The 17,790-nt window shown below is 40.2% G+C and overlaps 1 protein-coding gene across 2 annotated transcripts in view; it reads left to right on the plus strand.

The window, feature by feature from the left end:
• NR5A2 (nuclear receptor subfamily 5 group A member 2) overlaps positions 1-17,790 on the plus strand; it is a 97,885-nt gene that overhangs the window by 38,540 nt on the left and 41,555 nt on the right. For both annotated transcript variants that reach the window (XM_063426127.1, XM_063426129.1), the window contains exon 4: positions 6,393-7,039. In XM_063426127.1, the coding sequence (XP_063282197.1) occupies positions 6,393-7,039 (647 nt within the window). The remainder of the gene's footprint in view (positions 1-6,392; positions 7,040-17,790) is intronic.

Raw genomic sequence — 17,790 nt, forward strand, 5'->3', positions numbered from 1 at the left:
CATACATTAGGTTGATTACTTTGTTGGTGTTGTCTCTGGCCTCTCTATTTTTGACAAATCCAACCTGGTCCGGGTGTATCAGCTTCGACAGGAGGGGTTGGATGCGGAGAGCCAGGATTTGGGCGAAAAGTTTCAAGTCCGTATTCAACAGGGAGATCGGTCGGTAACTTGGACATTCCGTGGGGTCTTTGCCTTCTTTGGGTATCACTACAATGTGCGCCTTTAGGGTGTTCTGGTCAAGGTTCCCCCCCTCCTTGATGGCATTTAGCATGTTAAGTAGATGTGGAGCCAGTGTTTTTATAGTAGGTTTTGTAGTACTTAATGGTGTAGCCGTCGGGGCCCGGGCTTTTCCCATTCTTGGCTGTTTTCAGTGCCAGGGCTAATTCCTCAGGTGTTATGGGCTCTTCCAGTGTTTGAGTTGTTTCCGCATCTATTTTGGACGTGAGGGGTTTGGTGAGATATGCGTTTTGTCTGTCGGGTTTAGGTGCGGCAGGGTCTCCCGTCTCCTCTCCCTGGCTGCAGAGGTGATACAGGGATTCATAGTACAGTCGGAAGCCGTCCGCTATCTCCTTTGGGGTGTGGCGGGTGGCTCATTTGAATTTGATTTCTGAGATAAAGCATTTTTGTCTGGTTTTCCTTAGGGCCTTTGCCAGGAGCTTGCCGCTCTTGTTTCCGAATTCATAGAAGGTCTTCTGGGCTTGTCTGTATTGGAAGGCGATCCGTTGGGAGAGGTGGGTGTTCAGTGCTGCTCTCGCCGTGACTAGTTGCGCATAGGTGTTGTCGTTGAGTGTGGTTTTATGCCATTTTTCCAAGTCCGCCACTTTCTGCGAGAGGTTTGCTGTTTCTAGCACGCGCTGTTTTTTCCATTGTGCGCCATGTCGAGTCAGGATGCCACGTATCACACATTAGTGTGCGGCCCACACCTTGTCTGGAGTGGATTCCGGTGTGTTGTTTGTTTGAAAGATGTGGGATTGTATCTCCGTCTGGATTAAGGGGTCTTCTATCAGTGACTCGTTTAGTCTCCAGGTCCATTGTTTCTGGTATGGTGTAGGCGAGGTTATCGTGATGATGACCGGGGCATGGTCTGACCAGGACATAGGGGCTATTGTCGCAGAGAGGAGGTCATTTAGATGGCGGTGGCGGAGGAAGAAGTAATCTACGCTTGAGTACGAATTGTGAGGTGGGGAATAGTACATGTAATCCTTCTCTGTGTGGTGCAGGGTGCGCCAGCAGTCTGACATTTGGAATTCATGCAGGGTGGTTCGCATGCCTCTGAGTACATGGTCTGGAAGGGTGGAGTGGCCTGCGGATGTATCCAGTCTCGGATCCAACGGTGCGTTAAAGTCGCCGCCAAGAATTAGTATGCCGTCGCTGAAGAGGTCTAATGCCATCAGGGCTTTCCTTAGAAAGGCTTTTTGTCCCTTGTTAGGGAGGTATAGGTTGGCGAAGGTAAAGCGTGTGGCATGGATTGTGCCCTTTAGGAAGAGGTATCTTCCATTGGGGTCTGATAGTTCGTCTTCCATTTGGAACGGCACTTCGGTGGAAAAAAGTATCGCCGTTCCTTTGGATTTTGAGTCCGTGTTGGTGGCGTGGAAACTCAGCGGGTAATGTTTGTTCGAGAACTTGGGCCGCTTGTCAGTTTTGAAGTGGGTTTCTTGGAAGAACGCTATGGATACATTTAGGGCTTTCAGTTCTCTCAGTGCCCTCGCACGCTTTTGTGGGGAGTTGAGTCCTTTAGCGTTGGGTCTGCTTGAGTGTTGCTGGTCGGGTCTCCATTGTCCCCAAGCTTTATTGTTCTTGTGCTGTTTGGTGGGGCGGGACAGTGCCCACGTCCATTCCGTCTGCGCCGATGGGGCGAGTTACCGGTCTGCCTAGGTTTCTCTCGTTGAGGGGGCAGTCTGTCCAGTCTCTAACCGAGGTGGCTGGTGGACTCAGCGTGTCCAGGAAGATGGGGACATCCGCTGGCAGTCGTATTGTAGCCTCTATGTTATCTTTCCTTGCTGTAAGTGCGAACGGGAAGTGCCATCGGTATCTTAGATGGTGTTTCTGGAGGAGAGTCGTGATCGGTCTGAGAGCTCTGCGCATTTGCAGGGTGAGGTGGGAGAGGTCATTGTAGAGCTCCACATTTTGGCCTTTGTACCGCTATGTTCATTCTGTGCGTTCTCCCTTCATAATGTCTTCTTTCAGCTGGACATCATGTATATAGCAGATGACGTCTCTTGGCGGTGCTGTAGGTGGTGGTTTCGGGCGAAGAGCGCGGTGTGCTCTGTCAATGTATAGACGCGCTTCAGGGGGCCTATTCAGTATGAGATTAAAGAGTGGGGTTAGGGTCTCCCTCAGATTTTCTGTGCCTGCTGGTTCTCGCAGCCCTCTCACTCTAATATTGTTCCTGCGGCTCCTGTTATCAAGATCTTCAACATGGAGCCGCAGGTCCATAAGCTGTCTATCATTATTGTGCGTTTGCTGGGGGTTTGCTGGGGTACTGGGCCTGCTGATTCCCATGCAGATTCTAATGTGGCCACCCTTCCCTCCAAATCTAACAGGGAGGTGCGCAGTGAGGCTATCTCTGTACGGAGGGTTGATTTTACCTCCTGGACTATTGTGTGCAGATCCTCTTTCTTTGGGAGGGAGTCAAATAAGGCATACCATTTGTGTGAGGGTCCCTCTGTGTCTCGGGTGCCGGCGGAGGTATGCAGGCTGTCTTCCGACACTGTGGATCCCGGGGAGGCAGGCGCCATGTTGGATGCCTCGTGATGCGAGTCGAGGATCTCCGGGGTGCGCAGGTAGGCGCGGATGGAGGCGGATGGTCCATCTTTCTGTGTCCTCGGTGTGGACGGGGTCATTTGTGCACGTTTAGTGCGGCCCATCGGGTCTCTGGGGGTGCTGATTGTTGCTGGATTGGGCTGCAGGGCTTGGAGCGCTGGAATTAAGCCGCCATTCTCTTTCGGGGCCAAGCCACGCCCCCCTCATGCCTTTTTTGTCTAAAACTTTATTTTTGTTGTGAAGGAGATAGCATGTAAATATGTTCGTCAAACAACATGCTAGCCAGGATAGTGTAATATCAAATTTAGGAATTATATTAATGCAAGGATAACTGAAAACATGTCAGCATCAGAACGAGTTATAATATCTCGTTGCCAAGGTCTAGATGATCCATCCCAGAGATAACAAAATGTCCATATTAACCAAACATCATATTGTCTCCATGCTGCAAGCATATCATGTCCAACAGAGTATGAAGAGGTGGTCTGAGAAAGGGTCTATTGAAACCTACCGTCATAGCATATAAGAGAATCCCTGAAAGAACAGGGATACCATAGGTAGATACTCTATTTCTTCCAGGAAGACTCTCATGTAGTGTTACCAGATGCAAAGTTTAGTCTTCCGCTAACTCACAACATGGCAGTAGGAGTCGTGCAGAACCTTGCTCCACAATCTAGTCCAGTGCGATAATCTCACCCAAAATTCCTCAGATAGTTTGGCCAGTACAGATAAGACAGTATGGGGAGACCACAAGACTGTAGAGGCATCCACCATCTTAAATCCTGTTGCACCTATTATGTGGATTCGTCATGTTGGCCATGTTGGTCCAGAATAACCCTCACTGGCCAAAGGAGGAGCTGGGGGGAAGATTTGCTTACCCAATAAAGCAAATATCAAGGTTTGAAGGTGAAGAAGGAGGCTGCCTCTCTTACCATCGAACTCCTGGCAAGTTGCAAAGCCTTCAGCTTACTCCATATAGTCTTCACAACCAAGAAAGCCACTGACAGAGGGGTTATAAATTATCTCAGAGGAATCCACAATAACAATTAAATAATCTCCGCTAAGTGGAAGTACCAGAAATATGTTTTAGCAATACATTTAATATTTAGAATGCACACTCACTGCAACCTGTGGCCATTGACCATAGCTATGTTACTTTAAACTACATGTACGCGTCTATATTAAAAAGTTGGACAATTCTACCTTATTCTGAACAGTATGCGAATCTTGCTGAACACTGTGATATGAACAGTCTTCCAGAAAAAAAAATACCGTAATCATTTTCTATAACTCACAATCCTTATAAATGAAACAGCATTGTATATTTTGCTAATAGTCCAATTAAGCTTAAATTGCCAGCTATAAATTACTGAGATTCATTAATTGCAGATGTCTTTATGCTAGATGTGTACTTCAGATCCCCATGCATTTTTAATGGAGCTGTAATCTCTCTTTTGCATAAGAGCCACTGGCCAAGGTGGGCTCCGTCTGTGTCACCCGCTATCCCATTAAACTTGCACTGCAACAAAACTCACCGCTGTGACAAACCCCATTAAAATCACCCCCCTGGCTGCAGCTGAAACACATTTATTTTTAATTATTCCTAAAACCAAAAAGCTTTCTTTTTAGAAGCAGCACAGTATTAACTAAAACTTGCTTTTCTGTTAAAAGGAAATGGTGAGTTGACAGACTTGTAGTATATGAATGCATTATACGCGTGATTGCACACACACACACACAATCTCTCTCGTAGGCACTATTGCATCGGAAGCAATAATAGTATAGCATAACATATTAACATATTAATTTATTTAGGAAAGTTGATCAATTGTAATCAACAATAAAAGAATTCCAATGACTGATAATATTGTAAAATGGGTAAATACTGTAGTTTGGTAAAAGAAAGTGTGGTACTTTAATTTGGAAAGGGTGAGTGCTGCTTAATCTTAGAAATGCAAAAGGAAATAACGTGTGAGATATAATGGTACCAATCTAATATGCCTCATTTCTTTTACAGAATCTGTATTTCATAAAAAGTATTATGGTGCATTTTATAAAATTGAGTATCAAATAGCAAAAAATAAATTAATAAGTATATCTGTGACTTATTGTATTACTATATCATCATAGCCATTTATATTTTACGGATAAAAGGCAGCACTCTACATGTTAAAAAAGAAATCTATAATTTTGTAATATATATTGAACGACAAAAACATGCTCACGTAAACCACATCAAACGTATATCAGGTAGAAACACAGAAACTTTTGCAGACATGGCCAGTAGCATACATTTACTAGTAATGGCACCTTCTTTTGCCATTAAAACTATTTTTTTTAGTTATTAAAGGAAATGTTCAAAAATTAGTCATTAGTCATTCTCCAAATATAATTTGTGTTAGTCAATTACAAATCAATCTCGCCTATATAGCCGACAGAAAACAATTCTGAATCGATTGTTCGACAAAAAACAGGAAATTTATTCTGATAAGTTTTGTCCAGTTAGTAAAATGCCATAAATTTTAAAATTATATATGGGTCACATATGATAAATCTTAACCGTCACTCACGTCACTTTCAACTGTTCATAGCTAAGCTATTTGCCAATCTCGATAAAATCTTATTGAATGGGTTAACAATTTCCATCTATCAAATTCTTTTACAATTGAAATGGCATTTCAACTAAGGACAATTCATAAGCGACATTTTGCAACATAATCCTTCAGATCATTCTACATGTTTATTAAAAAAAAAAGTACAATTATTGTACATTGACAATAGCCGAATTGCTAAGACTAGCATGTTTAAACTGGAGACTTTTTCTAACTGCGAAATGTAGCTCTAAAGTTTGTGATTCAATGGTCAAATCTTCACTGTAATGGTTTAGTGAATAAACCTACAGATATGCAAATATAGTAAATGTGAAGAGCAAATTTAAAAGTAGTTATCTGATATAGAATGAAAAAGGAATCCAGAGACAAAAATATAATAACCACCCCACGCCAAAAAACAAAACCAAAAAAACCAAAACATTAGCCCTTTCAGGTGTTATCGTTGTTCTTAGACTAAAAGGGCTGTTTGCCAATTTTTTTTAGCACATTGGTCTGCTTGCTATAATAGGCCCCTTAGGGTTTGTTTGTATCACCAAAGATAAACTTTACTCTGGTAACTGAATAGAAATGTTCTCATTGACATCTAGATGAAAAATGCTATTCAATTAACAGAGATATGCTTATCTCTTATAATAAACTCTAGCTCCTAGTAAATATGGAAGTACATTTGGCTGCAGATTTATCTACAAATGAAAATATAACTACCTAATTGTACTTATTTAATTAGTCCATTTATATCAGTAAGTTGTTAAATAATGAATTAAGTTTGTGTTTGGCTTGACTTTGCTGTCTTTTCCTTCCCTTAAAGAGGTTAATAAACTATTAAGACAGTCAGCCTAAAACTAACAAATTAAAGCAATGGGACACGTGCTGTCTATTTATTTATATGTGTGTGATTCAAAGTACATAAGTCACACTGTGTCCAGTTCAGTTACACAATTGAAGTAAATAGAGTGGGCATTTTGGTTTTAAGAATAAGTTTCAATTACTCCAATAGCCTCTACTCTTTCTTCACAGCTGTACGGGCCGATCGGATGCGTGGAGGAAGGAACAAGTTTGGGCCAATGTACAAAAGGGACCGTGCTCTGAAGCAGCAGAAGAAGGCTTTGATTCGAGCGAATGGACTAAAATTAGAGGCAATGAGTCAAGTCATCCAAGCTATTCCAACGGACCTAACCATTTCATCTGCTATCCAGAACATCCACTCAGCATCAAAGGGTCTACCTCTGAACCATGCTGCCCTACCCCCAACAGACTATGACAGAAGCCCTTTTGTAACATCACCCATCAGCATGGCAATGCCACCTCATGGAAGTCTGCAAGGTTACCAGTCCTATGGACACTTTCCCAGTCGTGCAATTAAATCAGAGTACCCAGACCCTTACACAAGTTCACCTGAGTCCATCATGGGATACTCATACATGGACAGTTATCAGTCTAGCTCCCCATCAAATATCCCACACCTCATTGTGGAACTCTTGAAATGTGAACCAGATGAACCTCAAGTGCAAGGGAAGATTATGGCCTACTTACAGCAGGAGCAAGCAAACAGGAGCAAACACGATAAACTCAATACTTTTGGACTCATGTGCAAAATGGCAGACCAGACGCTTTTTTCCATTGTTGAATGGGCAAGAAGTAGCATCTTCTTTCGAGAGCTAAAGGTAGGACAGTAAATTGTGAGGCTTTCTTTTTAATGTTTCGTAGTCTTGTGCTCACGTACCTTTAAAATAAATTTGACATGTGTCTCGTAGCTCATAAATCATTTCATGTTCCTAGGAAAGGGAAGTGATTCATTCTTAATTACCAAATATCATTTATTTTGTATGTAAATAACTTATTTTTATTAATTAACACAGGTTTAGAAAAAAAATATTTTTAGTTAATATAGCCCACTATAAGCCTAAACAAAACTCTTTTAAGGTGAATTAGACACCATGGTCATCTTCGAAAAAATGAAAGGGATACATTAGAGTTGTCTTTATGTCCCTGGAATCAATAGGCGTAAATTCTCTAAAAATCATTCACCCTTTCCCATGCATACTGCAGTCACTGCTTTACTGTTAAGCCATTAACAGCTGTAGGAGTTGTACTTGGGTTCACAGAATAGCTGGGCAAAATTAAAGTACACAGAGGTGTTTCTTGCTTTTTAAGGGTACCTCACTAGGGAGAAGTCATGGCTTAGAATAGTTGTTCAAACAACACCTATTTTTGACAATATCCTGCATGCTTCCACCTATGAATCTTATGTCTACTAATGTCCCACCCTCTAATGTATTACTTTATACTTACATTAAAGGGACACTATAGTCACCAAAACAACTACAGCTTAATGTAGTTGTTCTGGTGAGTATAGTAGGTCCCTTCAGGCATTTTTATGTAAACACTGCCTTTTCAGAAAAAAGGCACTGTTTACATTGCCCCTAGGCACACCTCCAAGTGGCCGCTCCTTAGATGGCCACTGGAGGGGCTTCCTGGCTCAGGACTGCACAGTAGGCAGCTCTGCCGTTCAGCGTCCCCACGTTCTGCATGGAGACGCTGAATTTTTCTCATAGAGATGCATTGATTCAATTAATCTCTATGAAGAGGTCCTGATTGGCCAAAACAGCATTTGGCCCCACTCCCGTGCTGATTTTAGCCATTCCAATGCTTTCCCTGTGGAAAGCATTGGAAAAGGAATCCAGAGAAAAAAAATCCCTATGGGAAAGCATTGGATTGACTAAAAATCGGCCATTTTGATGATGTCACACAGGGGGCGGAGCGATCACCGGCGGACCCGCACGGCGTTGGAAATAAGGTGAGTTTTAAACTTTTATAGGAGGGTAAAGAGGGCAAGCCACCTATATGGTGGGTTTAGCACTATAGGGTCAGGAATACATGTTTGTGTTCCTGACCCTATAGTGATCCTTTAATAAGCTTACTTCCCATTAAATCATTTCTTATCACACCTATATTTTTACATGTGTACTATAGCCTTGGCTATATACTTAAGAATTTCAGGCTGGTCAATATTTAAAATGGCTCCTTTACCTACTATAATCTTTAGGGAGCACTCAGGTCTAGCTATCCTACTGGAGCTGTACCAAAATAGGGAAGTGGTTATATTGAATGTTAAGCTGGAGTTTTCTCCTACATTCCTAAAATTACCAACTTGGCAATCCAAATCTTCTACTGGGATGGAATATGAAAATTGTACTTAATTGAGGATCAAAAGGAGCACATAGTAAAGTTCTACCCGGGACAAAGGAACACACCTCTCCTTTCTTGTTTATAGGCATTGTATTAAAATATTTTAGGTTTCTCTGAAAACTACAAGTGCCCTTTCTGCCAAAACAAATTTCTATGCGTCCATGGGTCATAGGACGAGGGAAATATGGAAGCTCAAGAAAGTCCAACCTCAAGCTATATGCACTGTGTCTTAATAACCCAAATCGAACCATGGACCATTCTTTCACAGTACACTTACACACTCTTAGTTATTGAAAATACACTTTACTGACCCATGGGGTCAGGATTTTCCACGGCAGTGCTGGAAGGATGTTTAATTATTTAGGCTAACAAGTCACATATAATTAGGCAGCTTGAAGTGTCTTAGTTTTTTTAAGTTATAAAAGCAGGAAATGTCTTTAACGGGCTTGATGAAAGGAACGTTCAAGTCTGTTCTTTCAATTACTGAGAGCGCACAGCAGACACAGCAGTCAGTCTATTGTACAAGTCACTAAATTGTACAACTTCCCTGCCAGTTGTTAAAAACAGCAGTAATTTTCCAGCCACTTGTCTTGTTCAGCGAAGATCTGATGTGTATTGATAGTATTTTTTTCCCTTTAAGGTTTAAGCCTTTGTATAGTTTTTTTTTGTTTGTTTGGATTCCTTTGCATATTATTATTTTTCCCGTAACAGCAATGCAGTTTTTTTTTGTGTGAGCTATTAATATCACTACCGCTAGTACACAATGGGGCATTTTTTTTTATTTCTTAAATATTTTCTATCATGAGAATGATTTGATTGCATAATGTGACCGTGTGGTGAACCGTATTATTTTTAATGTGATGGACCGTTTTTTTTCTGCTATGCTGCTTACAATGGTCAACAATCAATATAATAGTTTTTTTTATAATACACAAATAATTATTATTTGATACTGATTTTATGTAGTTGGGTTAAAAATGAGTCTCCAGGTTTAACAGCGAGATATTGGGTAATAGAACTTGGATGGAAAACTGATAGGTTTCACCGCCCACATCTATATCACAAAATACTTGCCCACTTTAGCTATGAAATTGCTTATTCCCAGCCATTCGTTGCCAGTTTTTATTTCACCTTCCCACTCTGTTTTGTGGCTACCCAAATGCCTAACAAATATCAGATAAAAGGCAATGTTTACATTGCTGGCTAGTTACACTTCTAGTGGCAGTGCTGCACAGTGTGGGAAAGCTTCGGATTAGCTAAAATCACCACGATTGATGATCTAAGCCAATGGTTCCCAACCCAGTCCTCAAGTACCTCGTACCAGTCCAGGATTTAGGGATTACCCTGTTGTGTCTAAGGTGTTTTTTTTTTTTTTTTTCTAAAAACCCCTTATACACAACTGGGTAATCCCTAAATCCTGGACTGGTAGGAGGTACTTGAAGACTGGGCTGGGAATCACTAATCTAAGTCATGGAGTCGGGACCAGGAGAAAAGGAGAGTAAAACCACCTTTTACCTCCAGAGAGAGAGAATGGCCATGGACCCAATACCACATTCCAGCACTATAGTGTCAGGAATACGTCTTTCTATTCATGACACAATAGTGTTCCTTTAATTTCCTAGTTTCATTTACATTTGCCCCGTGGTGGTTCTGTGTTACAGCATATTCTTATATTCTATAGTCTTATTGTTACCAACCCAACTTGCATTCTCATTTATCCTGTCCTCCTATTTCTTTGATATGTCTTGTCCTTATGATTTATCAGGTTTTTACTATTTCAGCTTTCAACTTTAATAATATGTTAAAAAAATGTAGTCTAGTACTTTGTATATTTACCATATATGTGATCCCTGACATCCTTATGAGCCAGGCCTCATCCCAAGATCAATGAATTATTAAAGGAACTTGGTGAGTTATGATGAACATGTGTGTACATACATGTATGTACAAGTATAAAAATAATATGAATATGCTTCCACTGCATATCCTATGGGGATGAACTATGATTAAAGGGACACTATAGTCACCTGAACAACTTTAGCTTAATGAAGCCGTTTTGGTGTATAGAACATGCCCCTGCAGCCTCACTGCTCAATCCTCTGCCATTTAGGAGTTAAATCCCTTTGTTTATGAACCCTAGTCACACCTCCCTGCATGTGACTTGCACAGCCTTCCATAAACACTTCCTGTAAAGAGAGCCCTATTTAGGCTTTCCTTATTACAAGTTCTGTTTAATTAAGATTTTCTTATCCCCTGCTATGTTAATAGCTTGCTAGACCCTGCAAGAGCCTCCTGTATGTGATTAAAGTTCAATTTAGAGATTGAGATGCAATTATTTAAGGTAAATTACATCTGTTTGAAAGCGAAACCAGTTTTTTTTTTTCATGCAGGCTCTGTCAATCATAGCCAGGGGAGGTGTGGCTAGGGCTGCATAAACAGAAACAAAGTGATTTAACTCCTAAATGACAGTGAATTGAGCAGTGAAATTGCAGGGGAATGATCTATACACTAAAACCGCTTTATTTAGCTAAAGTAATTTAGGTGACTATAGCGTTCCTTTAACCCCTTAAGGACCAAACTTCTGGAATAAAAGGGGATCATGACGTGTCACACATGTCATGTGTCCTTAAGGGGTTAAATAATTGTGTCAGCCATTCCACGTCCATGGCATGGAAGCCTTGGGTTCTTTCGGTTGATATATTAACAACTTCAGTATGTATTATTTTATGCATGTCAGTCCTATTAGGTGGCAATCCATGGTACGTTTTTAGACAGGTACCTCTTTTCTCTTTGACTCTTATGCTCCTTAGGAAAAAAATAATTCTCTGCGGGACTGAGCTAATAAACACTGATTATTTAAAGACATCTTGGACTTTAAGAAACACCAAACAAGAGAGTGATGATTTTGCTTATGGTGATAATAAACAGAGGAAATATATATGAATAAAGTGTTCTGGCCCCCTGTCCTATGTTATATTTAGCACTTCCAGTAATATGAGCCAAGCAGGAACAAAAGGAGGGTTAAATATAGAAGTGGTATAATAAATAGCCATGAATATTCCTCGGCTAGTGTTTCCATGTCACAGGGAGCATTCAAAAGGGCAATTACATGTGTCAGGAATGGTTATTGTTATGGCTAGGTTTTAATTAAAGGGACAGTAGTGTTAAAAAATTATCCCTAGTTTTCCGTAGAACAAATCTTGATTTGCTTCTCAGCCCAGCTATTTTACATTTTGAAACGTGTTTAACTCAGTTTTCAGTCGTTGAGTGAATCAACAGTCTGTAGAAGTACACGTGTGCACGTGCGTTAGAAGTGCTCTCTCAGTGCAAGGTTTGTGACAAGTGAACTTAATTTTTTGTCACCCATAGTGGTGATGGCAAGGAAGCATACTGAGTGAGGTAGGTTGTCCACATCACAAACTGGGACAGAACCTGGCTAACTAAAGTCAGTGACATGTGAACCTTGTAAAAGGTTATCTGGCAAAATCTTATACAAATAAGTAGGTGCACTATGTTCTAATTGATTACCATGACAGCAAGTCTGGTTATTTCAACCTTGCTACATTATGTGACATGTATCAGATACCATATCAGTTACGCACTATCTGGAGTTTTTTTTATTGCAAATTGGGCACTGTCTTGATGCTATATGGCACAGCCGCAGGAGAAATCAGGAATGTTCATGTCAGCTATCCAACACTCACAGGACTAGCAGTGAGATGAATAAATCAGGACAGCCGGCACCTCTGATGCTTGCTTTAGAAAAATGCCCAAGGGGTTAATTCCTCTTCACCCTATGTGACATGGGTTAGCTAGGAGGAACTAACCCGTTTAACATGTACCAATGTACATGTTTAAAGGGCTAGCTACTCCTCCCCTAGAAAAATATACTGTCAGTGTTAGGATGCACTTACCATGAAGTCAATTGTATAAACAATAAAAAAGTAGCATGTTAGAACAAATAATTGGAATTAAAAGAAACTATGTTAGACTGTTGTTTGGGAGACACTTTAAAAATAAAGCCTTTGTTTACTTCCTGTTATAAATATAAAAATAAACAAACACATCAATCCCCCCTGAAAAACAACATAAACTATAAACTATTTATTTAGGTCATGAGCCCTTTTTATTTACGTTGAGTATCTAATTATGTTACTATTGTATTTAAGTAAAGTTTTCTGGTGTGGCTGAGATTACAGTGCTGCTTTCTGTCCATTTATCTGTATAGAAGACAATAGGGAATTAAGACATTACACAGCTAGATGACCTTGTTGTAATGATGACTGCATTTGATAAAACAGCTCATTGAATACTGTTTTGCAGACATGGTCAGTAATAGGAATGGTGTGTAATACGAGGTCAGTCTTGATTCAATTATTGTTCCCCGTGCTTGGTAGTCTTATGTGTATCATCACTATGCCTCAATTTGGGATACACTTATGAAGAGGCCAGCTGATACTTCAACATCAGTTTAATTTCAGAAGTGATTTTTATTCCATTGGACGCATTCATATAATATACATAATAGCCATGTTGGTGAATAGGATAAGTCAGGCACAATGTGTACATTATTCATTTGTGTTCTGCAGCACTGCCATTTTCAATGAGGACAAGGAGCAATCTCTGGCCAGAATATTACAAGTACCAAGGTATACCATGGCGTGTCCATGGCACGGGCATGAATGAAGAGGCATTCCAGCCTATGTGCAAGTGCTCCAGTAACATTTGATATCTTTGCCGGGCACCTGGCTTCCTGGCTGCATCCACACCTTGATAACACGTTCAATGTCACCCTTGAAACAAATCATGTTACTGCGCCCCTATTCCCAATCCCCCTCACCTGCTCCCTTTCGTAACTCAGTCTTCATACTTGCCAAAGTTGGCAAGAAATAAGTAAGTGTGATCTCTTTTGCAATGAAACGTCAACCTTTTGTAACCTGTTAGTCACTTCACATCTGCAGCTTGTGATATCAGCATTGGAAATATTGATGACAGTCACTGGGCAGTGCTATATATGCTGTATAATTCAGGGCTCGGAATTTCAAACCTTATGCTACTAGATAGGCCTAAATCTTACTGGCCATTGCAAGCCTGGAAGATTGATAGAAACATAGAATGTGATAAGAACCATTCGCCCCATTTAGTCTGCCCAATGTTCTAATACTCTCATTCGTTCCTGGCCTTATGTTATATCTAACATAGCCTTAAGTCTATGCCACCATACTTAAATGCCCTCGCTCATGGCACACTCACCAGGGGGGGATTTCTATTCATTGACATTCACCCCTGGTGAATATTTACTTGCCAGTGACTAGTGGGCAAGTGGAAAGTTTGAGTCCTGATATAGTATAGCATCTTGTATATGCATTATATATATACACTATATTATGTATTGTCATTTCTTTTCTCTACTATTTTATTTGTCATTATATACAATTTTAACCTACATTGAATTTTATTTATTTGGTAAATTATGTGTTTTTAGAATGCAAAACATAATTAAACACACAGATCTGCCCTGTTTTGTAACGCATCAGATAAAGCATTCAAATTATGCAAAAAAGGAAAGAAAACAATTAACAAATATATCCTCACCTTTCCTGTCACTGAACTTCTGAGAGATGGATTTGATAGAATCTTGTCCATCAATGTCCTACCGGATGCATAGTTTATTATTTCATTACATTGGGGTGACAGTACGCTGTAAACTGATAGCAGCCATACTGACGCTCCTATCTATTTATACATAGCACAATTCAGGGCTCTGTGTATGTGCATGTGTTCAGCCACGGCTCCTGTCTCTTTGTATAGGAGAGAGAGAGATCATCCTTACATGTGAGCACAGAGTGCAGACACACAAGTTGGACAAATTTGATAAAGCAAAGGATACGTGAAAACTGCGACTGACTACAGTGATTATAAGTCAATTTTAAAAGAGAGTTGGGTGTGGGGTGCAATCATGTAAATCTGTTGCTTAGACTGTCCCCTTGAAGGGAAATTGTTACTTCCCAGGAAGTTATAATATTTTATTTATTTATCCAAATAGTAAACAAATATGTACTTGTGAGGTGTGAAAATAAAATAAAATGTTGAAATCCACAAGTCTTTAACCTGCAGCTGGGCGCCTCCATCTTGTGCTTTGCACCTATCAGTCAGCATACAGAAAAAAGGAGACATTAAATACTGTTTCTATTTCTCTTTTTCATTTGCACTGTTTATCCTGGCCTTTGCCTTGTCTGAACTGGATTACGATGTATTTTGACAAGTCTTTAATAGATATTTAAAAGAAAACAGAGCGTGTTTAGGTGAAAACATGTTAAGACAAGTTCCAGGTGAATTTCAATGTTTTATTCCATGGTATAAATTAGTTGTGTTAGCTAGTAACATCGTGAACTGTTTTTTCCCCTCACTTGTCACACAGATAGCAAAGAGCGTTTAAGAGTTACTTTCTGCTGGTTTATATACTGACTAGTGATTCTGTGTACACAGCTATTGTTGCAAGGATTCTTGGCACAGATTAGGAATGATCTTTCAACTATAATGATTCAAAGAGACTTTGTAGTATTCATATCAAACTCCTAATCTTATCAGGCCTTACCACTAAAATAAACTTAAGAATGCTGCAGTTCTACTGAAAGAGCTGTAATGTGTGAGTAATGTTTGTGCAGCTATATCATGATAACTATGGAAATTGGAAGCCTTATCAGTAATATAAAATAATAAATATGCACACATACAGAAATACAATTTTTTTTCCTGCTGAATAAAACCAGGTTACTTCAATACAGATTTTCATACCTGGGAGCTGACCTTGCGAAATACGTTATTAGACAAACAAGATTCTAGGATTGGTTAATTTTTGCTTACAAATGTAGGTTTAAAGGTACATTAAGCACCTGAACAACCTATACACCGTGCGCTGGTGACCTCTCCTCCCCCTCCGACGTCAGCTCCCGAGTGGAGCCGAATGCGCATGCACGGCCAGTCCCGCGCCCGCATTCAAACCACCGATAGGAAAACATTACTCAATGCTTTCCTATGGACGTTCTGTGTGCTCAATACGATTTTCACATTGAGCGTCGCGGAAGCACCTCTAGCGGCTGTCAGGAAGACAGCCACTAGAGGCTGGATTAACCCTGCAACGTAAACATAGCAGTTTCTCTGAAGCTGCAGGGTTAAAACCTGGGGGGACCTGGCACCCAGACCACTTCATTGAGCTGAAGTGGTCTGGGTGACTATAGTGGCCCTTTAAGGCATAGTCCTCCTGACTGTCACTATGCCCCTGCATATATTTACAAAATTCACGATAACTATAAGCCTGGTCCTTCTTACGCTGACGTAAGTGGATTCGTTAGTTTCACTTATCAGATCTGATGAACTGCGGCTGAACTACATATCCCATACAACTGTAGACCAGAATGAGAGGCTCCTGATTGGTGAATCCTCTTCCTGATCTGTTAGAAGTCTGTCTTCATTAGAAATTTTAATTTCCTTCCAACAATGTGTATGCTTTTACAATTCAAACTAAAATTAACTGATGATAAACATCATAGAATGTGACTGCAGATAAGAACCATTCGGCCCATCTAGTCTGCCCAATTTTCTAAATAATTATCCTGTTTGATTCAGTGCTGGCATGCTGTGAAACAAACATGTCTGACAGGGCGCCACCCGGTCCCTCTACATCCTCTAGAGGGTTTAAGAATGGCAGCCTTTCTCCCACACTCAAAATTTATAGCTCTGGATTCGAAACAAGCGGGGGCAATTTTATCCAATGTTTTGTGATACTTATGGCTCCCATGTTATAAAAATGTTAGTTTTTCTTTTTTGACAAACAGTGATTTGCAGGAGTGTTTTGTCGTTTTAAAACCTGCTAGTTCGTCCTTTAGTTAGTCTGCATAGACTTCAAAAGAAATGCATGTATATATATTAGGTTTGTGTAAATTTCCAAATTTACTGATTACTTTCATTCCTATGGTTACAGCCTCCCCCTTGCTTCCCTGGTTTTTTATCGCTTGCACATATCTCCATATTTATTCAATAATCAAAGATTAATCCCTCAGGCATCATCTTGATTTCCCTACTCCACAATACAGAACAAGTGACCTATCCAGAAAGAATATGGTGGATTTAGCATCCCTATTGACAACCTTTCCAGCTGGTAGTGACACACCTATTATATTATCTGTAAGCAATAATAGCAGACATAGCATTTGGTGTTTATTCACTAACATCATCTTTGAATGAATACAAAAAAGAATTGCAAAAAGCATGTAGAAAAATGTTCTTAACCCCTTAAGGACCAAACTTCTGGAATAAAAGGGAATCATGACATGTCACACATGTCATGTGTCCTTAAGGGGTTAAACCCCGCTACAGTCACAGCTGGACAATTTTAGCCTGAATTTTGCAATGTTTAGAATATAATCCTGTTTTCTGCCGCAGCATGGAAAAAAGTAGCGAAGCACACTGCAGTCAGAATCTAAAGGAAAAATTCATAAATATTAAATTATGAACTATTCAGCAGTGGGTGTATCCTGGATACAAATCAGTAGAAAAAGCTTCAGAATCTGCCTCCCCCCTTCATTGTAACTTATATACAGTGAGGAGGGACAGTAAAGACTCTGCTTGATTCTGGCAGTGATTGGGTTAAGGCACAATCAGCTGTAGCAAATTATTTTAACTCTCTGTATGCCTCATTTGATCAAATATTCTAAAATCTGAGACACACATTGAGATGTTTATTGCTATTTATAAACCTCACTTTCTCCTTCAAAGGAGCACTAATGTGTTAGGAATAGAAGCCTGTGTTCCTAATGCTTTAGTGTCTCTATCCCCGGATAGATAGCCTGTATTCCTAACGCTTTAGTGTCCCTGTCCCTGTGTGTACAATTTTTTTTATATAATAAGGATTTTTACTTACGGTACCTTTTTTCTTTCTCTTACCGCTCACCTCTCCGCCTCCAGTCATGGAAGAGGCATTGCCTCCTCTACAATTGTCCAGTCCAATACCTCAGTTCTTCATCCAGGAACATTGGGCACCTTTTGCGCAGTGAGCACCATTCATGCATCAAAGCTTCACCATAGGAAAGCATTGAATCAATGCGTTTCTATGGGGAATTCTGTGTCATATGTCTTGTACTTGGTCTGTGCCACAGAAGCGCCTCTAGTGGCTGTCAGCGTGACAGGTCCTATAGGTGGACTGAACCCTGCACTGTAAACATTG

This window comes from Pelobates fuscus, chromosome 7 (assembly GCF_036172605.1).
Source record: "Pelobates fuscus isolate aPelFus1 chromosome 7, aPelFus1.pri, whole genome shotgun sequence".
In the NCBI taxonomy this organism is placed as follows: domain Eukaryota; kingdom Metazoa; phylum Chordata; class Amphibia; order Anura; family Pelobatidae; genus Pelobates; species Pelobates fuscus.